The sequence below is a fragment of the Theropithecus gelada genome, chromosome 8 (genome assembly GCF_003255815.1).
Source record: "Theropithecus gelada isolate Dixy chromosome 8, Tgel_1.0, whole genome shotgun sequence".
NCBI classification, from domain to species: domain Eukaryota; kingdom Metazoa; phylum Chordata; class Mammalia; order Primates; family Cercopithecidae; genus Theropithecus; species Theropithecus gelada.
This window is the reverse complement of record NC_037676.1, coordinates 126,378,503-126,401,487: the sequence shown is the minus strand read 5'-3', so window position 1 is coordinate 126,401,487 and position 22,985 is coordinate 126,378,503. Positions and strand designations below refer to the sequence as shown.

At 41.4% G+C, this 22,985-nt stretch overlaps 1 protein-coding gene across 1 annotated transcript in view; it reads right to left on the bottom strand.

Moving 5' to 3' along the window:
- The window catches only part of FER1L6 (fer-1 like family member 6), a 170,165-nt gene that overhangs the window by 3,830 nt on the left and 143,350 nt on the right, over positions 1-22,985 (bottom strand). Inside the window, exons 34-38 of the mRNA XM_025394519.1 lie at positions 20,508-20,650; positions 18,230-18,318; positions 17,708-17,806; positions 14,250-14,491; positions 12,271-12,434 (exon numbers count right to left, since the gene is read on the bottom strand). Coding sequence (XP_025250304.1) covers positions 12,271-12,434; positions 14,250-14,491; positions 17,708-17,806; positions 18,230-18,318; positions 20,508-20,650 — 737 coding nt within the window. The remainder of the gene's footprint in view (positions 1-12,270; positions 12,435-14,249; positions 14,492-17,707; positions 17,807-18,229; positions 18,319-20,507; positions 20,651-22,985) is intronic.

Below are 22,985 nucleotides of genomic sequence, written 5' to 3'. Positions count from 1 at the left end.
TTTGATCTCTATCTGTGGGCTGGCTTTGGATAGCTTAATATTATAGCATAGCATGGCATAGCGTGGCATAGGACAACACAAACAGTCAAGTGAATAGGACTTGTGAATAGACAGATCCGCATTTGAAACCAGGCTCTACAATTTACTAGCTGTGTGATCTTGGGTAAGTCACCTGCCCTCTTTAAGTCTCACTATACTGAGGCTATTAACAGCATGTACCCTATAAGGTTGCTTTGAAAAATAAATGAAATAACACATATGCAGTGCTTAGCCTAGGGCTTGTTAACTAGAAAGCCTTTAACTATGGTAGTTGTTAACTTCAATACTATTTCATCAACAGAAACATGCAGTTTAACAGAAAACATCTTCTGCCCATAAAGAAAATACCAGAAAAGTCCCACAGGCCCAGATTCCTATAGGAAAACAAATGCAAAGAAAAAGGAGGCAGAGAATATTAAATTACTTCTGCCCTAGAGATAGGAGTCATTTGTTATCATCATGAAGAGCCTTGCGCCAGCTCCACCACCCTGCTAGAAAGGTCACGATGCATCTATCAGGCATTGGGAAGGCTGCAGGGGAAAGGTGTTTACTGACAGCTTCGATAAATGCCGTGGCTCTGGGTATCGCTCCACACACAGGTTTCCTGTCCTGTTTCAACCATCAGCATCCAGCTCAGCACCAAGGAGAGGTCATAAGCTAATAATATCCTCTAAATGTAATTTAAAATCAGAGTTAGTAAAAATAGACAGTCTGAGAGACTATCTACTAGCCTAATGATATTTGTGGATGGGAGACTATAAGAAAAGATCCTTGAGAAGCCTGGATTTGTCATATCACATATACAATTGATGTGCCAAACTGCACCGTGCCTACAGGAGGGATGCTTTCGGAGGCTGAGGAGTGATTGCATTTGGAATGGACATGCCTTCAGCAATGATTATAGCTTATGAAAACACACCCCTGACTGGAATTACGTGAGGCATTCTCATATGTTAATGGAGGAAAGTATGCTGGCAAAATCTTTTAGGAAAAGGTATATATGTATATATACACACACATTGCATATACACATTATATATGTATACGTGTATTTATGTGTATAGTTATATCCACATACATGTGTGTACATAAGATATATGACCACAAAAATACAGTTGTATACACATGTATACAACTACATGTGTGTGTGTATATTATATGTAGCTGTATACACATATATACACACATACAACTATGTGTGTATTATATGGTCATACATAATCTTATATGCTGAATGTAGGAATTCCATTTCTGGGTAACTATGTTAAGGAAATAATTCAAAACTCAGAAAAAGTGTTATGTACAAAGCACAGTCATTATTCTTTTGGATGTTCAAATTGCCCTATTTGCTCCACTGAGATGTCCCAGACTCATTTTGAATTTTATCTGCCATAGACCTGGAGTCAGCCATTTCCCCAAAGATCCCTGTTTTTTGTTTCTTTGGTTGGTTGGTTTTCAGTAGGAGCTGATGTGTAGAAACCAGGATCTAGGTGCTAGGAGTCGTCTTTGCTACTGGGTGATTTTAATTCTAGATTCTTCAGTGGATAGAGCTTACAATGTATTTGTTAAAAATCCATGAATCCATAGTGATAACAGTAACAACAAAAGCAAGGGAAAATCATTAGAGATGACTCTTATACCAACTCTGAATTCTAAAATTTGGTTATTAAGCGATATAATTATGTATTTATCCTGTCTTTTTTGGGAGTAGGGGAGGAGGATGACTGATTTATTTCCAATTGATGAGGGAAAGCTCTTTTTAACAGATAAATGCCAACCAATAAATACATTTTTTCAAATGATAGTAGATAGGTAAATAGATCGATAAATAGCTTAGACAGACAAATGTAAGGAAGGGTTAGAAAAATTATTTTATAAAACCAATGAAATAATTAAGATCGCCAGTAGTTATGAAAGCCTTTGGGTAGAGCAGAACAGGAATTCCCCACAGCACCACGTTACCCATCAGTTGTCTGCTAACTGCAAAGGGGAAAATGTGCCTTTACAGTGAAGAGATCTTGTATTTACCAACATAGTCAAGTGAGCAAACACAGCATCACTAATATGAGACCATCTGATAGCATGTGCCTCCTGGCATGATCTGCTATGGAGTAAACAGCATCACCTATTAAACAACTTGATAAATGCTGTCATATCTAACTTACACTTCACGGGAAATACAGAGGATAGAGAATAAGATAAGCAATATGATGAGAAAACAACCAGATAAAGCAAGCCTAGTCTCATTAAATAGTCAACATGAGGGGAAAATGTCAGAAGATTGTTTTAAAATAGACCAAAGAGATATAATAACAAAAAGCAATACATAAACCATGATTGAGTCTTGTTTTGAAAATGAAACAGCTATATAAGACATTTTGGGGGCAATAGGGTATTCTTTTTCTAGATGGAGACATGCATATGGTATGGATATCAGATTACATTAGGGAATCATTATTTACTTATATGTGGTGACAGCATTGTGGTTATGGAGGAGAGGGTCTATATTCCTGAGATGCATGCTGAAGTATTTAGGGGTAGAGTGTCAGAATGTCTGCAGCTTAAATTGTTCAGTCAAAAAATAGGCATATATACATACACACAAATACTCAAATATACTTCATATATCGATGGAGTATACGCAAATATATTGACAAAATAAATATGGCAAAATATTAGCAAGTGTTGAATCTTGGTGGTGGATCTATGGCTGATCATTGTTCCATTTCAACTTTTCTGTGTGCTCACATTTTTTAAATGAATAAATGTTGAGGACAAACACAATGATTAAACTGGCATTTTTATTTTGAGAACATAGAGTTAATAATATTGCTAGTGTAATGCAGAGGAATGCTCATAAGAAAACTGAGTGGAACAAAATGAAGAAGGCACTATTTTAAGTATGGAATGATTATGCATAGAGAAAATATTAGGAATAACCAAACCGTTAGCAAGAGTTTTCTTTAGATGGTATACATATGTGTGCTATTTTTTCTACCTTTTGTGCTTTTCAGATTTCCTATACATGCACATTATACACCCTATCTTAAAAAGAATCTTTATATAAAAATATCTCCCTCCTCTGCTCCTATCTGATCTTGCTAAATATTATTTAAATGATCTATCTACCACCCTCCTCAGCTAAGTTGTGAACTTCAGGATGCTAGGAATTTATCTCATTCACTGTTGAATCTTTAGAACATAACATATAAGTATGTAGCCATAATAGATGCTGACAGCTGTTTTTCACACCAAACTGGAGGCACAGAAATCTCCCTTTGAGTTTTAGTTGTTGATGTACCGGGGATGCGATTTACCTTGGCTGTCTGTCGGTTTGTGGGATTAACTTGTAAAAGACATTTTTTGATCTTTGTCTATTAAAAGAGTGATTTCTTTAAAGGTTGCTTTGAGTAGGATGACTTGGGATAAGGCATATAAAATGCATAGTGCAATGTGCTTCATGAAGAACATGGTCGTAGATATTCCCTTTCTTTCTCCCAAGGGTCCCCATTCCTCAGCAATGCCGTGGAGCTGTTTTTCACTTACTATGAGGACTGCCACATTCCACATTCCACACTAGAAGCTGTGTGGTCTAAATGTCTAAATGATGCTGCTGGGGGGCACTGATAAGCAGCTTTAAAAATAAATCTGGCAGGTGTCCATGGCCATAAACAAACCCTCTCTTGCTTGCCAGGAACTAAAACCAGACAGCAATGTTCGGATACTGGCTTCAAAGAACAGGAGGAGAGGGCACACAGAATTGGAATTAGAGAATGTCTAGGATGGGCATACATGTTGGAGGCACCCAGTCTAACTTAGTGATTTTACACACATGGAAACAGAAGTGCCCCCAGGAATGGCAGGAGTTTTCCATTACACCATTTACTCTGGACCACCTAACTTGCTACTCCATTAGAAGAAAGTTATTTTCTTAATATGGTTATTGATTACTTAAGGAGGAAAGAGTGTCAGAGGCATTTGAACCAAAGCAACTCCATCTCGAATAGAAGCTGGGTACGATGGAGCTGAGACCTACGAGGCTGCACTCCTGACGGTTAAGGCATTCTAAGTCACAGGATGAGACTGAAGGTCAGCACAAGATACAGGTCATAAAGACCTTGCTGATAAAACAGGTTGCAGTAAAGAAGCCAGCCAAAACCCACCAGAACCAACGATCAGAGGACAAGAGTGACCTCTGGTCATCATCACTGCTACACTCCCACCAGCAAGCACCATGATAGCTTACAAATGCCATGGTAATGTCAGGAAGTTACCCTCTATGGTCTACAAAGGGAAGGCATGAGTCCACCCCTGTTTAGCATATCATCAAGAAATAACCGTAAAAATGGGCAACTAGCAGTCCTCAGGGCTGCTCTGTCTATGGAGTTGCCATTCTTTTATTCCTTTACTTTCTTAATAAACTTGCTTTTTTTTTACAGACTTGCCCTGAATTCCTTCTTGCCCAAGATCCAGGAGCCCTCTCTTGGGGTCTGGACTGGGACCCCTTTCCTGTAACAAGAACACAGGGGTAGCTGGAATACATCCCTTATGCAGGCCAAAGCAGGGCTTTCAGGACCAGGTTCCATGCTGCTCCTAGCCTTGGCCAGGCTCTGACCATGGGCCACTGGTATGCATGAAAATGAAGTCAATTCTTATTTTCCCTTTAGGAGGTGTAAGAGCAAATAAAAATAAAAAATGAGAGGCTTAGTTCTCCCTGTTGAAAATCGGAAGAGATTTCCTTCCCCCTTTTCTCTTAAAGCATTTACGTTAGAGAAATTGTAAGTACTTTCTCTTTTCTTTGAAATGTATATAAATTGTTTTGAAAGCTTTTTTTTTTTTTCATTATTTAAAAAAATGAAAGCTGATAGGCCTTTTGTCTTTAACACCCAGGAACGTCTTTTTCAAGGATCTGAGAACCATCTCCTTGAAATGTAAATATCAAGAGAATAGCACCCTATACCCCAGTTTCTCTGAGAGGGTAGGAGGCTAACTTTGGTGATCACTTTGCCCCAAGTTGCAAAACTACCTCCTGTCATAAAGATTTGAGAAGATTGACTAAATGACACTGCTGGGGGGGCACTGATAACAGATTTAAAAATAAATATGTTTAAAAAATCTCTGGCAGGTGGCAAAAAGATTTGAGAAGTTTGTTTTTCCTTTGGGTAAAACTAATCAAGTAACATAAATGGTCACCTCAATGACCATGTGAATCTAGAACAATGTGTGACAAATGGGGCTGTGAAGTCCTCTTATTTGAGAACTAGTTATCATTTCTCCCGAAAATATGTATGTAATGGGTGATTGCTGCTCAGCTATATAAAAGGATGAAATTTCTGTCTTTGCAATCTCTCAGCAGGTTGCTTTTAATGACTACTCAATGATAAAACTTCATTAGCTTTTGAGTTGGGAAACTTTGTTCTAAATTGTATTTCCCCCGAAAATATCACTTCAGACTTCACCTCTATAGTGAAGATTGCTGGTGACCCCAGGACAGGTTGGACGTCCCTTCTGTTTCTATGACCCTCTGCCAGAAAAGGAAGTATGGCACAGTGGTTAGGACTCAAGAGTGTAGGAGTGAACTGCTTGTGTTTGAATCTCATCCTCCCTGAGTAGCTGTGTGACATGAGGCAAGTTACTTAAGCTCTTAGTGCCTCAGCTTCCTTATCTATAAAACTGGGATTGATTATATATGTTTTCAGGGGGTTTTAGCAGATAAATGAATTAATATACATTCAGTGTTTTGTGCTGTGGAAATCAACAAAGATCACCAAGATAAGAACAAACAGAGGCTATTTATTTAGAGCTGCCGTCACTTAGGTTTGTCAGAGACTCAAAAATAGGGAGAGAGGAAGATTTATCACAAGAAAAGGGAAGTCATCGGATGTGTTCTGACTGAAAGGTGCTCGTGTGGGGAAACTAGAAGCAGGCTAAGTAGGGGGCTGTCATATGTGATTAGTTAGGGGAACATATTTGGAAGGAGGGGCACCAATCAGGGAAGCTTGCAGTCATTGCCCAAGCTCTGACGGTTTGGGGCTCGTTGCTGCAGAGGTTGTAGCTTTATTGTCACGTGTGGTCTGACCACTGCTGTTTGTATGTTCAGTCTTTCAGAACAGGTTCTGGTAGTCAGTTCCTATTGGTAACACTTGTTACTAGGACAGTCAGACAAGAGAAGCAACCGGCAACTGTTCTGTCTTCTCCTCAAGACAGCAGCTCCTTGGGGGCAAGAGCTGCATCCTATTCATCTCTGCCTTCAGGATATCCTACCAAAGCCCTGCCCAGAGGAGGCTGTCTGTAACTGTTGAAAAATGAACTACTGAAGGAGCAACATGATCATCTAGACTCAGGGGAAAACTACGTTGATAGAAATGAAGAGCATTTAATTAGAAGCCCCTATCCTTAGTATAGAAGGTGATACAAGAGTTAAGAAGAAATCACTTAGGCAGGTAGTAAGGGTATGGGAGTCCTCGGTAAGGCCTTTCTCTTTAACAAAGAGCAGCCTGTAAAATCGAACTGCAGGCAGAGACAAGCGAGCTGGGAGCTTGCACGGTGAATGCTGGCAGGGACTAGGGACTAGACATGTTCAAGATGGCGGTCTCATCTTCCCTTCCGTCAGCGACGTGTACAGTAAAGAACAGAAAAGATGGTGCCAATCAACTGGAAAGCCTATTTGCATAATAAGATTAGGGTGGGGCGACCAGTTTTCCTGGGCCCTATGTAAACGTCATATGTGATTGAACCAATGTGTGAGCCCTATGTAAATCAGACACCACCTTCTCCAGCCTGCCTATAAAATCTGCTGCAGTCTGCCACCTCCCCACCTTTTTGGACGGGTCTCTCTCTCAAGGTGCTCCTCTCCTTTCTTCTGTCTATTAAACTTTCCACTCCTTAACCCATTAACACGTGTCCATATCCTGAATTTTTTCTCAGCATGAGACAACAAACCCCCAGACAACATAGCCATTTCAAATCTTTAAAACAATCTCCTGTGAAAATTCATTATCATGGCCAATTCATCAGGAGAATCATTTATAAAGTAGTTAAGAGTATGTTGCTAGAGGTTCTATTCCTTCCCCTCCCCGGCTCCCTTTCTTTTTCTTTTCTATAGAGACAGGGACTCCCTATGTTGCCCAGGCTGGAATGCAAAGGCGTGATTATAGCTCACTGCAACCTTGAACTCCTGGGCTCAAGGGATCCTATTTCCTCAGCCTCCTGAGTAGCTGGGACTATAGGTAGGTACCACCATTCCTGGCAAATTTTAAAAAATTTTTGTAGAGATGGGGTGTCACTGTGTTACCCAGGCTGGTCTCAAACTCTCAGGCTCCAGGTGTCCTCCTACTCCAAAGTGCTGGGATTACAGGTATGAGCTACCACACCCAGCCCCTCCTTTTATCTTACATTTACCAAAAGCGTAACCCCTAAGGATTAGATGTTAACATTGACTAAGATATTTAGGTATTTTGAGTTTGAGGCATTTCCCTCATCTTGGGGCCCAGAAGGAGGTGGGAGCAGGGACTGGTCAAAACAGTTTACTGCTGAGTAAATTTTCGCTCAAGCGAAAATCTGATATTTATTGAATACTTAGTATGTTCCAGGCACACAGATTCTATCTCATTTCAGGGTTATGACAGCTCATGAGGTACATACTTTAATTTTCTCAATCTTTACAGCTAAGAAAACTGAGGTTCATGGTAAAGTTCAGACAGCTGGTAAATAATGGAGCCAGGCTTTGGACCCAAGATGGTTTTTCTTATTTCTTAAAGGATGGAATCCAGGAGTCAGTGTTTACTATTACTACAGACAAGGTCTCACTGGGTTGCCCAGGGTAGACTTGAGCTCCTGGGCTCCAGGGATCCTCCTGCCTCAGCATCGCAAGTAGCTGAGACTACAAGTGTGTGCCACTGTGCTTGGCCGCAGTTAGCCTTGAATGCATTGCTTATCTGCTGACCTGGCGCCGTTCTAGGGTGGAATCCACCCCTCTCATTATTACTGATCGCAATCCCTAGGACAATCCAGAAAGCTTTTGAAATTTTTAACACAGACATGCATTTTTTGATGCACATAAGTCCTCTGTGGGATCTGAAATTATAAAATGTGCATGTCCTCATAAAAGAGGCTTCTCTTTTATGATAGGACTGTAAGAGGTGATCTGGCCCCAGTGGCTCTGTTAGGTTTTCCCTCATGAGACAAAGAGGGATCTTCAAATGGACCCTCCAAAGCACAAAAGCAGAAAAACCCTGCATTGAGTCAATCAAACTAGACAGTAAATTTCCCACATAAATGTCTCACTTAAGTGAGAACATTACAGTCATTACAAAACTATTCAACAAATGAATTTAAATCACTATAATAACCTGACATAACTAGTCTCTGGCAAGGCAAGGACAGCATGGACAGAAGGTGAAAAATCATGGAAATTGCCACTACTCTGGTACCTAGCAGGTGGGGCTCAGATCATAAGCTCAAATGCTTCTACAGATCTTAATACAGTCTAGGAAAACAGACTGCCACAGCCCAAAGGTTCATCCATGTGCCACTGTGTAATATTCAATCCAAATCTTTTGATCCCCTTGCCATTAAAATCTACCTGTCTTCTGTCATTTCTTTATTCCTCTCTGGCTTCTAAACCGACACTCAGATAATCATATAAATCAATGTGTACTAATGTGTTCATTTTCAAAGAACATTTACTGAGCACTTCTTATGTGCTTAGTACACTAAACAGAAGAAAACCTTATAATCTATAGTAGGGTCAATTAATTATTCTTGAATTAATTGATTCATTCAATAAATATTTGAGTATTATGTGCTATGTACATTAGACACTGAAAATTAAGAAAGGGAACGGAAAGCAAAACATACTTTTTGGACTCAAATTGCTGACAGTAGAAGAACCATGAAGTCCACGGACAAGTTCAAATAGTGTGTCAAGAGATACATGTAGGGAAGTAGAAGGCAAGCCCACCCAGGCTGAGGATACCCAGGAAGGCATCTCAGAGGGACAACTGCTAAAAAGAATCTCCAAATATTTAAGGACTAGGAGTTTTCTCAGGGAAAGGGGCTAAGGCAATCCAGGCAGAAGAACCAGTCCACAGACCAGACAAGCAAGAGTCCGGGAAGGGTTTGAGATGGTTGAGAGGGGAGCAGTGAGAGATGAAACTGGTGGGGGTTCTAGAGAGTCTACACTAACCTGCTCCTCATTCACTGGACAATCCACGTTCATCTACTTCTGTCTTCACCATTCCACTAACATTGCTTTTAAAAAACTGAGATATAATTCATATATCATAACGTTCATTCTGGTTTTGTTTTTTGGTTTTTTGAGACGGAGTCTCGCTCTGTTGCCCAGGCTAGAGTGCAGTAGTGCGATCTCGGCTCACTGGAAGCTCTGCTTCCCAGGTTCACACCATTCTCCTGCCTCAGCCTCCTGAGTAGCGCCTGCCACCATGCCCGGCTAATTTTTTGTATTTTTAGTAGAGATGGGGTTTCACCAAGTTCACTCTTTTAAATTATATAACAATTACATAGATTTTAATATGTTCACAAAATTGTACTGCCATCACCACTATTTGATTTCAGAACTTTTTTTTAATCACCCCAAAAAGAAACTCCATACCAGTTGCTTCCCATTCCCTTTCTACCCCACCCCAGCCCCTGGCAACTGCTCATCTATTGTCTATGGATTTGCCTATTCTGAGCATTTCACATAAATGAAATCAGACCAGTATGTAGTCTTTCAAGACAGGCTTCTTTCACTTAGTATAACATTTGCAAGGTTCATCCATGTTGGTGCACGTATCAGTACTTCATTCCTTTTCATGACTGAATAATATTCCATTGTATGGATATACCACATTTTAAAAATGGACTCACCAGCTGATGGACATTTGAGTGTTTCTGCCTTGGGGCTATTATGAATAATGCTGTGGACATTCACAGTGCTGCTTTTTTAAAGGTCACCGGGAACCTCCATGCCATTAAGTCCAATGGGTACATCTTTGTGGCTTCTTCAACTCTCAGGAGCATTTGACACAGCAACCAAGTGCCCTTCTCCAAAGAGCCTCCTCTCTGAGTTCCTATTTCAGCACATTTTAACTCTTTCCTACATTTCTGCCTAGTCCTCTCTCTCCAAGTTTGATCCTCTTCTGACCATTGTCCACACAGCATTAAGGGGATGTGTTTCCTAGGTGAGGCAGATCCCCTCCCTGCTGGAAATCATGCAGTGGCTTTCCTTTGAGAATGAAGTCCAAGCTTTTCACCATAGCCTTGAGGCCTGTGTGATCAGGCTCTGGTGTCCTCTCCACTTCACCAGCACTGCCCTCATGCATCACACGCCAGTTATGGGAGGTTTTTATTCATTTGGGATTTTAGTTTGTCCAAAGCACTGAACTCATTCCCACCTCAGGCCGTTTGCCTGTGGAATTTACTCTGTGGGAAATGCTCTTCCTCCCATGGCTCACTACATTTCATTCATCAAGTTTCAACTTAGTTTCACAGGCACAGAAAGGCCTTCCACTGCCACCATAGTGAATGGAAATCCCTGCATTGGATAAGCTTTGATTCGGTGCTGTCTCCCGCCCAGCCCTTGTTCTAAGTCATTCTTTCTTGGAGTATGTGTGAGTAGCTCTCTGTGGGTCTGTATGTCTGAACTTGACTTAAGACTGTAAGCTCTGTGATGACAGAGACCTTGTCTGTATTACTCATGTCTTATTCTCAGATAGAAGCTCAGAAAATACTTGTTGGATGAAATGAAGAAATAAGTAAATGACATGGAAAATGAAGAGTAATTAGGATTAAATGAAATAACAGGAGTCTGTACATATTTCTCAAAATCTAAAGGAATATAAGATATAATAGACGACTGCTATTATATGATCATGCATCTAAATTTACTGCTTATTAATGTAGACAGATTAGAATGATGTCTAAGGATAACAGTTTGGACTTCTGGGCCTGGCAATCCCCATTTTCCAACCTTGTACTGTGTTCAGGAATTTTGATCAGAGGGTTGTTAGCTTTCTACTGGGAGCCCCTTCATGCCTCCATACTGTACTCATCATGGTTCACTTGGAGGAGACATCTGCTGTTTTTCATCTATAAAATGCCTTTTCATTGTCCTTTGTCCTGTTTGAACCCTCAACTCCATCAGGACAATTGCATCCCTCTCACCTCTCCATTCCTTCCCTGCATTTCACACCTCGGTTATTCCATGCATGATTGGATGTTGACCTGTTTGTCCCTCTCACTGGACTCTGAGACGGCTGAGAGCAGAGGCCATGACTCATTCATTTCTGGTTTCATTCATGCATCCAACAAATATTGATTGCCCAGAACCAAGCCCAGAGACTGGCATGTAGTAACCCCTCGTTAAGTACTTGAGGGTGAATGAAACTGGCTGGACCTCTCCAGCAACCTCACCAATCAAGGGGATCCAATTAGAGAGACAAACTCTCAGAAAATATAATAAAACTAGACACCATGAGGTCAGACCAGCAGCTGCCATTTACCCAGTGAGGTACAAGGGGAATCCCTGCCTCACACCCACTAGGTCCTCAGAGCAGAGACAGAAAGAGAAATAGGTCTCTATCCAGACGTGCTACCAGAAAAATCCTGTCCTAGGTGTGCTTTTGCCACAAGGCACTAGAAGCGGGGGCAGAATGCACTCATCCCAAGGGGAGGCTAGCAGAAAAAAGACCCTGCTAAGTCATCCCTCCTGCCTTACAGAGGATCAGTGAGGGAAAGAATAGGAAGAAGAAACTGTCTTCCCAATATTTGTTGAAGGTCAAAAATTCCTCCAAACACATGCCACACAGTCTGACATGCATTTGCAGGAAGTGCGCAATTCAGGAAAAGGGATACATGGCATCTCCTGCTGTCACCTTCTTTGAAAAAGATGGATCACTTTTTAAATCATGCCTTACATTTGAGGATGAAGGCATAAGGTAATTGCATTGAAATTGTATATTACTCAGGAATTCATGCATAATTTTAAGAAATGTTGAAAAATAATTAATGCCAGGGGCATAAGTTCAGGCCAAAAGGATAGAAAATCACCTCAACATAGATTGCTAAGTCTTCATGCATTTATAAAGTTTTAAAAATTCTTGCTTCTTAGCAGAACCTCTGCATGAAGGGTTCATGTCATTTCAAGGCATTTTACTTGAAGTTCACAAAATGACTCATTGAAACAGCATGATGCCCCCATCTCCTTCACCTCCTATAGCTGTCACTTACTGTGAGTTCTTTGCTCTTAGAAAAAGGCCACCAGCCACGCACACGTTTTTGCTGGAATATAGAGATCTTGGTATCCTCACTTGCATTTTCAAACTTGGCGAGATCACAGGCTTTGGCAGACTTAGCTGCTCGAGGGAAACTGTTGAGGTTCATTTCCAGGGTGCCTGTGGAGAGATGACCCTTACAGTTAGGGAAGCATTTTCTAAAAGTAACAGAAGAGCTTCTCAATCACCATCCTCATTCATTCATTCACCCTTCACTTCCCAGTCATTCAATCAGTACCACATTGGATCACAACTATATGCTAGGTATTGGGAGTACAAATAGGATTGAGACACGTTTGGTGTCATCAAAAGATTAATCACATGGTAGCAGGTAGAAGACAAAGGAAGAGCTTGTTTTAACTCTTAAGTTAACAATACTTAACTTGCAAGCCTCAGTTGCAGGCAGCATCACTGCTGAGCACCTCCTCTGCTCCCTGGGCCTGGATTATTGGCTTTAACCTTCCCCTGCTTTAGCACTGACAACCCCATGAGATCCTCCTCACCCCACTTCACCTCCCTCTTGGTGTCCACTAAACTCTTCCAGGTCAGAGACTACTAGTCTTATTGTCTTTGTATCTACTCTGCAGGACAGGAAATGAACCTTAGTGGGTTCCCAACACTGTTTTTCCAATGAGTGAACACAAGGCAGAGTAAGAGATTGCCATGAGTTCTATATCTCTTTAAGCATTTTTTCCTATTATAAATTCACATTTGTTAAATATGGAAACTTCAGAGCATATATACATGGGCAAAAACATGAGAATGGAAAAATTTTTCATAATTTCATCCCTAAAAAGTTGAGCACTGCTCTGTGTATTGGTGCTCAGCCTTCTCTCTATGACTATCCCTTTCTCCTATACATATAAATGTAGTTTACAGAAATGAGATTTTTCTTTTTTCACTTAATGCATCCTGTACAACTGTCCAATTCATTCGATAGTCCCATATTTTTAACGTTTGCAGGACTGTCACTTGAGTGTGTAAGCCAAAAATAAAATTTTAAGCCCCCCAACCATCTGAATGGACTCCTCTTCTCCGCCAAAGGCATTCTAAAATTAACCTGAAAAGCTAGTTCTAGGCCATTGATGGGAAGGGGGAGTCAGACATGCCTCATTACTGTTAACATCAACAAAGACCTTAAGACTCATAGAACAGACTCTTCAAGTCTGATAATCTATCTTCTCCAAAGCCTGCTACCTTGAGGCTTCATATGCATGAAAAAACCTTGGTCTTCACAACTCCTTATCATAACCCAGACATTCCTGTCTCTTGATTCCAGGTTTTTAGACGATAACCAATTTCCAATTGGAAAACCTTTGAATCTGCCTACGAACTGGAAGCCCCCACTTCCACTTGTCCCACCTTTCCAGACTAAGCCAACATACATTATGTGTATTGATGTCTTATATCACCCTAAAATGTATAAAACCAACGTGAGGTCTGACCACTTTGGACACATGTCATCAAGACCTCCTGAGGCTATATCACAGGCCTGTCCTTATTCTTGGCAAAATAAACTTCTAAATTGATTGAGACTTGTCTCAGGTACATTTTGGCTTACAAGTGCTTACTATGTGTGAGGCACTATGGCGTGCTCTTTGTGTTACCACATTTACAGCTCTGCCCCTTTCTGAAATACGTAATATTACTACCCTCATTTTACAACTGAGGCACAGAGCAGACCAGTAATTAGCTCAAAGTTTAATGACTTTTTAGTGGTAGAGCAAAGATCAACTTAAGTCTTTTGGAATATGTAGTGGTCCATCATGTGGATGCACCATCACTCATTTAACTAATCCCTATTAATGGCTATTTGGGATGTTTCCAAGTTTTTGCTATTGTAGATAGCGCTGAAATTATTAGCTTTGTAACTAAATCAGACCAAGCTCTCCAAAAGCTGAAACTAATATGTGCTTGATGAAGTCACTGGCTTACCCAGGAAGTCATCTGAGGACAGCCTTTCAAAATCCCAAACCTGCAGCACCAACACAGCAGGAGTCTTACACTCCATCTTCTCTAGAGAGAAGATGTTCTCCCTCTTGGTAATGACCATTTGCTTCTCAGCCGGGAGATACTGAAACGGAAACAGGAAGCGCCAGTTGAAGTTGCCCTCTCCAGTCAGGGAGTTGTAATGCACGTCTGTCTCCTGCTTGTCATCCTCCAAACCCTTTAACCACCTGAGAAAATATTTCAAAGAATTCAAATACTCAGAGTACGTTCTCCAGGCATCAGGATAATCATAAGTGATTTAGCTCATTTCAGTGTGGTCACAGATCATAGTTTAAAAATCATTATGATTAGATTCAGTTGGAAGTTTCCATTTTAACTTGAATGAGTAAAATAGGGGTCGGAGAGTCTGTCATAACAGAAAAATGGCTCATTCCAAGGCAGGCTGGGGAAGGGTCTTCAATTGCTTGTATAGATCTGAAGCCCCATGCAATCAAGATGGGAAATTCAGGAAATATGAAGTGAAAGTGTAATCTGAATCTGTTACCCTGGGAGCCCTCTTTGTAAGGGATACCACCTCTATACTTGAGTGTTAGAACAAGATTACCCACTACACTGAGGACTCTGAAATTGGGCTGCTGTAGACCTGTGCCGTCAGGCATGCACTGGGCTGGTATAGACTTGTGTTGTCAGACCTGTGCCATCAGACTATAATTGGTCCCCTCCTCCCTGGTTCTAGGCCTAGAAAGCCCAACAGGCTTGGATTGGTGTGGCATGGAGGGTGGGAGGGCTGCCTGCACCCGTCTGGATTCCAACTCTGACCGCACCACTTACTGTGCAGCCATAGGTAAGTTATCTAACCTCCCTGTGTCTTTGTTTCATCTGTACACTGGAAGCAATTATAGCACCTAGTTTATAGGGTTGTTCTGAGAAATCACATGAGATGATGCCTAAATGTGCCTTGGACATTCCAAATTATCTATCATATTCTTTCTTCTTAGTATTATCTGGTCTTCCTCCTCCATCCCCAGCATAATATAAGTTACAATTAGTACATTTATCCCTACTACTTTGTCCATGGTGAATTAATTGAGAAAATAAGTACTTTTTATTCAAACTAGTTGATAATTTCAAACTGTGTGCTTTCTGAAAGCAGACATCCTTCCTTCCCAGGGCAGGGAAGAGGGGAGTGAAGGCCTTTCTCTTCACGGAGGAGTGTCACCACTCATGTATGGGCCCAATTATTTAGCTAAAGATGGTGTTCACTCAACCAATACATTTGTGGTATCTGTTCTGAGGCAATGAGAGAGCTTGACACCAGGGGAGTGTTAGGGAGCACACAGAGATGGTCCTTGCTTCATGGAGCTATAGTTACAAGGGAAAGGGGAGAGAGGGATATGAGTGAGTGGCAGAAGTCACTAGAGAGAGATGTGCAAAGGCTCCGTGGAAGAAGTAGTAAGGATGCAGCCTTAGAAGGTCTTTCTTCTTAGTTCTTCTTGCAGAGAGCAAGGGGGAGTGTGCTATGAAATGAGGCTGAAGGGAGAAGCAGGGGCTAGCTATATGGGATATTTTAGGATGTATTAAGGATTTGAATCTCTGTTCAGAGAAAATGAGATGTCATTGAAGGGTTGTAAGGACAGGACTGACATGATCAGATTGTGTTTTGAAAAGATAGCTCGTGTTTAAACATAGAGAACAAATTATTGGAGGGCAAGAATGAATATGGAGAGGCCAATTTGATGGTGGCATTGGTATTGCTGTGGTCCCACCTAGCAAGAGATGATGGAGGAAAAGACAATGGTGGGATGAGGCTAAGATGGAGAGGATGAACAGTGCTGATGGCCACTTGGGAGGTGAAATGGACAGGCTCTGACAGCACATTAGAAATGGGGAAGTCAGTGAGGAAAGGGTCTGCAGATTTGGGGTTCTCAACCTAATGGATGATGGTGCCAGTCACTACGATAAGGAACCACAGAGAAGAAAGTATTGTAAGATCATTTTGGTTTTAGACTTGTTCAGTTTGAGGTGCTGCTTTTGAGGAATCTACATAGACACATTGGGAACAGGAGTTGTCAAGAATGGAAATTAAAAGGTGACAACTAAAGCCATTGGTTATTTGAACCACTTGATTCAAGCGAAGTGTTAGTTGAAAATGGCAGAGAGATAAAAGAGTGGGAGATGAGAAGTTGGCCCAGGACAATGCTACGAGCTATTTAACTGTTAGACGGCAGAAAATGAGCTTTTGAAGGACACAGACAAGAAGTAATCAAGGGGATAAGAGAAAGAGCAGACACGTGTTGCTACAGAAGTTAAGGCAAGAAGGTATTTCACAAAGAAGAGGTGCTTAGGTGTGACAAATGCTCCTCAGACAAATGCAATAAGATAAGGACTAATTTTTAAAAACACAAGACAGTTAGATTTAGCAAAATGGAGAGCACTGTCACTTTAACGAGACCTGCTTTGGTGGAATATTGGGAAGAAAGCCAGACTGGAGTTGGCTGAGAAGTGAGTGGGAGGGAAGGAGACAGAGGGAGAGTGAATAGACATCTCCTTCAACACATTTTCCAGAAGGCCAGCTTCTGGAAGTCTCAACCCGAACTCTCCCAGAATCCTTCCGTATTTCAAGCCATGGTAAAATACCTATTTACAGGATACGTTAAACTGGTGATGAGACAGCAATTTCAGAGGATCTTAAAATCATATTTTGGGTCATGCTCCTTCTATTCCTCCTGCTTTGTAAAAGTTTAACTCATTCTATATTTTTATTAAGAAAAAAATGGGAATTTTGAACCACTGGATGTGGTATGACTGCAAGTCATTGATAACATACATTCTGGAGACAGAATACTTCTGTTTGGGGAAGGCAAAGAGATATTAGCATAAGGCAGAGGTAGGTTTTAGTTAAGGTACAGATTTAAATCACCTTTTTTCTGATGCCATACCACCTCATCCCCTTCCCTGACTAGTGGTCAAAAGGAAGCAGAGCCAAGATATAAAATGCTTCTCTGGGTCTTAGGCTGTATCTTTTTTTAATCAATACCACTAGCAAACAGGAAGGTCTAAATTTTAGCTTTCACATTCACTTTACAATCTGCTTGACATATTAATCTTTCATTAACAGCACCACATCACTCTGCTTCCTTCTGTTTAAAGATAGATATATGACAAATGTTACTGAATAAGTTCAGGTATCCAATGTTTAACTGAAAGATGTATATGTAATAAGTTTTCCTCATAAAATATTTTTATAAGCTAATAATTTTTAGCAAAATGACAAAATAAGACAAATATTAGACAAAGAAAGTGGCCTTATCTAACAAAGCAAGATGGCTCCTTTTGTGGGCTGTGGGTTTAGTATCCTCCATGAAGCACAGATTTGGTTAGGGTTTAAAAAGGTGAGGAAGGAAGGAAGGAAAAGGGAGGTTGGAGTTGGTTGATAACCTTACCCTTTCACATAAATATCACTTGATTTTTGGCCTGTGAAGAAATTCTCATCCTCTAAAATGACATCTTCAGTGTTCCAGATGGTCACTCTCAATTCGTATCTGGGATGGGAGAAGGATGCATTAAGTTGATGACCTTGAAAGCTGAGTCAGTTGCTGTCTGTGTGGTTCTAGCATTGCCTTTGGTCTGTAAGTTTCCTAAAGTTTGCCAAGTTCAGAAATATCAACACTCGGGCTTGGTTCTGTCAGAACCAAGTATCCAAGCTGGAGACCTTAGAACCATCAAGGACACGTATTCCTCTGAGCAGGTCTTCCTTCTATTAACCAGCATTTTTCAGATGAGGAACTGGAAACTCAGAAGCCCCTCCCTTAAGACAGGGGCCACCACCAGCTCCTGCAAAACTGGCCAAGTGGATAGTGAGGTATGATGATCAGGTAACCTGTCAGTCACCAGATAAAATGTCATGATTCTATTGTCTGCTACCCTGGTGTCTTCCCCTAAAGCTGGGGCTACAGCTGACATACCCTTTGGGTCGCCTTGGAGAGATGTCAACAGGAGGTCCAGGTTGAGGCATATCCTTGGGAAACATGTCTACCCACATTTGCAGGCGGCCCTTGTTAAGAAAAAAATATCTTCTTTAGCTTTGGGAGGGGGCTGAGGGACATGAGTAATTGATAATTCATGGTTGTATAAGATCCTTTTAGTAAAAATAGGTATTAAGTATAGTTTGGTAGTTTTATAGATGTCTATTTAGCATATCTGTTGACTTCTGTATATATACATTTAGGAATTAGAGCATAAATTAAGAGTAGGTGAAGGGTGAGTAAACCTTTATTGAGTATCAACTTAGGGGGTAGACATAATGCTATCTATACACTTGACACACATTAGCTTATGAACCCTTGCAACATCCCCACCAGGTAGATGTTATTATTCCTTTTTGACAGAGGAAAAAATATTTTGCCCAGGCTTAATACACAATACGTAGCAGAGTCTATATTCAACCCTTGTGTGTTGACCCCAGAGACCTTGCTCTTTCTGTAAATTCCTAAGGATTAAAAAGATGATAATCCCATCTGTCACAAAGATCATGCTTCAATGTAATTTTACATCCATTATCTCTGTTAATGTTCACCCCAGCCAGGATTCTGTTCTATACATAAACTACAGCTCAGAGAAGTCAACAAAGTTTATCTGAAGTTCTGTGGCTAATTAGTGGCAGAACAGAGCCTCCCATCCATTTCCTTGAACTCCATACATCAGATTTTACCCTGGTACAAGAGATTTAAGAGCCCATGTGAGGAGCCCATGTGAGAAGCCCCGTGGATTCCATGCCCAGCTCTGTTGTATACATTCTAAGAACGCTGTCAGCTCAGGCAAGAGGGGAGTAAGGGATGTGGATTGGGATGACGGGGCAAGGGTGGATTTTGAATGAGGTGGGGCTCCACCAGAGCATGAAGATGATGTAGGATTTGGATGAGAAAGGGGCTTTGGCTAGAAAACAGTGGCTCTTCAGAGGAAGAGAAAATGTAAGCAAAGGTTTCGCATTTGGGAAGAAGATCAATTGAATAGAGAAAAGCGGGATGATTTATTTTCTAAAGACACATTACTATTCACCCTTAATCAGAAAGCCACATCTGACCAGCCAAATGAAGGATCCTAGTAACCAGATGATTTCAAACACCTGGCAGTGAATTTCAGGAGCCAATCATAAGCTTCTACATCTGATAATGGTTTACCCTCTCAACGCGCTCCTCCACACATGCAATCACTAGGTCTATATCCCAATACCTCTGGGATAGCAGGGTGAGTGTTTCTGACCTGTTATAATCAAACTCACATGATTTGCCCTTCAGTGAGTGAGTCCAGAGCTGGGACAGAAGCTGGCTTGGGGTGTGAACCTGGCATGGACCAGGGATGCAAATTGCCTGGGCTAAATCCCATCTCTACTACTCCCCAGCTGAGTAATTCAGAGCAAATTAATTGAGCTCTCTGAACCTCAATTTCCTCATTGTAAAAGTGAGGATCATAATAAGCCTATCATGAGGCTGCAGTAAGGACTAAGAGGAAGGTGTCACACACTCCCCTGTTTAGGAAAATCCTGGTGTGTGTTCCTTGTACCCGCTTGATTATTAACAGTGCCCTTGTTCACTCCCAAATGGCCCCAGTTTGAATAAACAAGTCTATGGTCATCCTAAATAGCTGAGATAATTTGCGTAAAGGTCCTAGTACACGGAAGGCTCTTCACAAAGTTTATCTTGTCTTCCCTTCCGACTCCTAGCCCAGCTCTCTAGGTGTTTTTTCCACACAGCTGCTTCTTACCAGTTCTTTAAAGTAACCTACCACCTATTGCTTCTCTGAGAAAAGCGTGTGTTATCATTAGGCTGTGTACTTCCAGATAGATTTTGGGCACAGTCCTGGGCATACCCAATGGGTTAAGTTTTTCAAATCTCCAACATTCTTCCAAAAGTGTTTGGTAACTCAGATCATAAAAAGCAGTACTAAGTTGAACACTGACTCCAGGGCAGAGCTGCTCAAATTCAGTATTATTGATATTTTAGGCTGGATAATTCCTTGTTGGAGGGAAGCTACCTTGTGTTTTCTAGGATGTTTAATTTAGCAGCATCCTTGGCCTCTACCCACTATATGCCAGTAGCAACCCCACCTACCTGTGACAACACAAAATGATTCCAGACATTGCTAAATGTTCCTGAGGGAAGGTCAAAATTGTTCCTGGATGAAAACCATTACCCTATGGTACACAAGATTAACTTTTAGGGCCAGAAAAGTCTCGCCCACTACCTGCTCCATTCCTGGCTTATCCTTGTGGTACAGCGGCCGAGTTTCTATGTGCTCGGGAACTAGTCTGCACCCGACTTCCGGGATATCTTCCCAAGAGTGTAAAACCTTGAGGGCCAGGTGTTCATAAGACTCCACTATCTCATCTGCAGGAAAGACAAACTTGTCAGGTGTGTGTTCCTGCAAGAAGACAGTGATTGGCTGCCATATGCATTGTTAAACACTTAGAGGCTTATTTAAATGTACCAAGGGGCTGGGTGCAGTGGTTCACACCTGTAATCCCAGCACTTTGGGAGGCCAAGGTGGGTGGATCACTTGAGGTCAGGAGTTCAAGACCAGCCTGGCCCACATGGCAAAACCCTGTCTCTACTAAAAATACAAAATATTATCCAGGTGTAATGGTGGGTGCCTATAATCCCAGCTACTCAGGAGGCTGAGGCAGGAGAATCGCTTGAACCCGGGAGGCAGAGGTTGCAGTGAGCTGAGATCGTGCCACTGCACTCCAGCCTGGGTCACAGAGCAGGGACTCTGTCTCAAAATAAATAAAGTGTACCAAGGAACAGGGAAAGGAAAAAAAACACACACAGAAAAAGATAAAAAGATGGATGGAAAGAGGTGGAGATAGAAGGGAAGGGGAAAGAGATAGAAAGTTTGAGAGAGGGAAATTAGACTAGTTCACAAGAGGACCCAGAGAGCAGTCTTGGTTCTGGAGTAGGGGCTCCACCCACCCTCTAAAGGTCTACAGATCACAAACATGGCTTCAAGGTACTGGAGAGGGTACATTCTTGGAGTTCCCTCCACAACTGTTTGCTAACATGCTGTGAGAGGGCCTGGAAAATCAGGGTGGCTCTAAGTGAGGTGGTTCAGTGGGCACAATGTCCATCCATAGGGACATCCTTTGTCTTCTCACGGTTGCTTTAGATTTCTCTCCTACCTACACCCACCCGCAGGAAATGTCCTCTCATCTGCCATTCTACCAAAGAAGGTCATTTGTAATAAAAACCACAGGTGGAAACGATACTCACAACACAAGACAAACATTGTTGAATAAAACATTGACAAAGTTTAGAATGGCCTAATCTGATATAGGAACATTGAATTGTCTTTTAAAAAAGGGGGCCACAATGCTCCATTTTACATGATGTGATTGTGATTATTATATATTGCAGGCTTGTGTAAATGTTATTTATCCCATAAATATAAATGCCTATTATTTACCCACAAAAATGAATAATAAAAATAAAGGGGCCACAAAAAAATCTCCCAGTAGCAATAATTACAATCAGTAAAAGTTGATAGAGACACACAAGAAATCAATGAATAAATCTTTGTTAAAGTTTAAGCAGCCAGGAACTAATCTTATGAACATAATTTCACACTTCTAGTGGGCAAAAAAGTGGTAATTGTTTAATTATGTAGACTATTGACCAAAGAACTAAATTGGCTTAATAGAGTATATTGTGAATATTTTTCTTAATATATCATTAATATCAATAATCTGCATGTAAGAACCTTCAGTGGGTTTCTGGACTTGAAATAACAAGGTAAAAGGAAATCTTGGTATCAAAGTGGTAGGGGTCAACATAGTGTCAAACTATCCTATGTATGGTTCAATACTTTTGATGCAGTGACCTCATGCCTTTAACTGGGCCCATTGTATCAAAAGTACTGAACCATACGTAGGACACTTTAAAGCATCAAATGCATGAGCGAGTGATATGGTTTGGGTCTGTGTCCCTGCCTAAATCTCATGTCGAACTGTAATCCCCAGTGTTGGAGGTAGGGGCTGGTGGGAAGGTGACTGGATCATGGGGCAGTTTCTCGTGGATGTTTTAGCACAATCCCCCTAGTGCTGTTCTTGTGATAGAGTTCTCACAAGATCTGATTGTTTAAAAATGTGTAGCACTGCCAGGCATGGTGGCTCACACCTGTAACCCCAGCACTTTGGGAGGCCGAGGCAGGCAGATCACCTGAGGTCAGGAGTTCGAGACCAGCCTGGCCAACATGGTGAAACCCCAACTCTACTAAATATATAAAAATTAGTCACGTGTGGTGGTGTACACCTGTAATCCCAGTTACCCAGGAGGCTGAGGCAGTAGAATCGCTTGAACCCAGGAGGTGGAGGTTGCAGTGAGCCGAGATCGTGCCACCACATTCCAGCCTGGGCGACAGAATGAAACTCCATCTCAAAAAAAAAAAAAAAAGGTAGTACTTCCCCACTTTCTTTGTCCTGCTCTGGCCATGTGAGTGCCATGCGGGCTCCCTGTTTGCCTTCCACCATGACTGCAAGTTTCCTGAGGCCTCCCCAGAAGCCGAGCAGATGCTACCATGCTTCCCACAGAGCCTGCAGAACCGTGAGCCAATGAAACCCCTTTTCTTTATAAATTACACAGTCTCAGGCATTTCCTCACAGCAATGCAAGAACAGACTAACACAGTGTGACAGTATGAGAATTCTTCCGTATCATTAAAGTAAATGTGA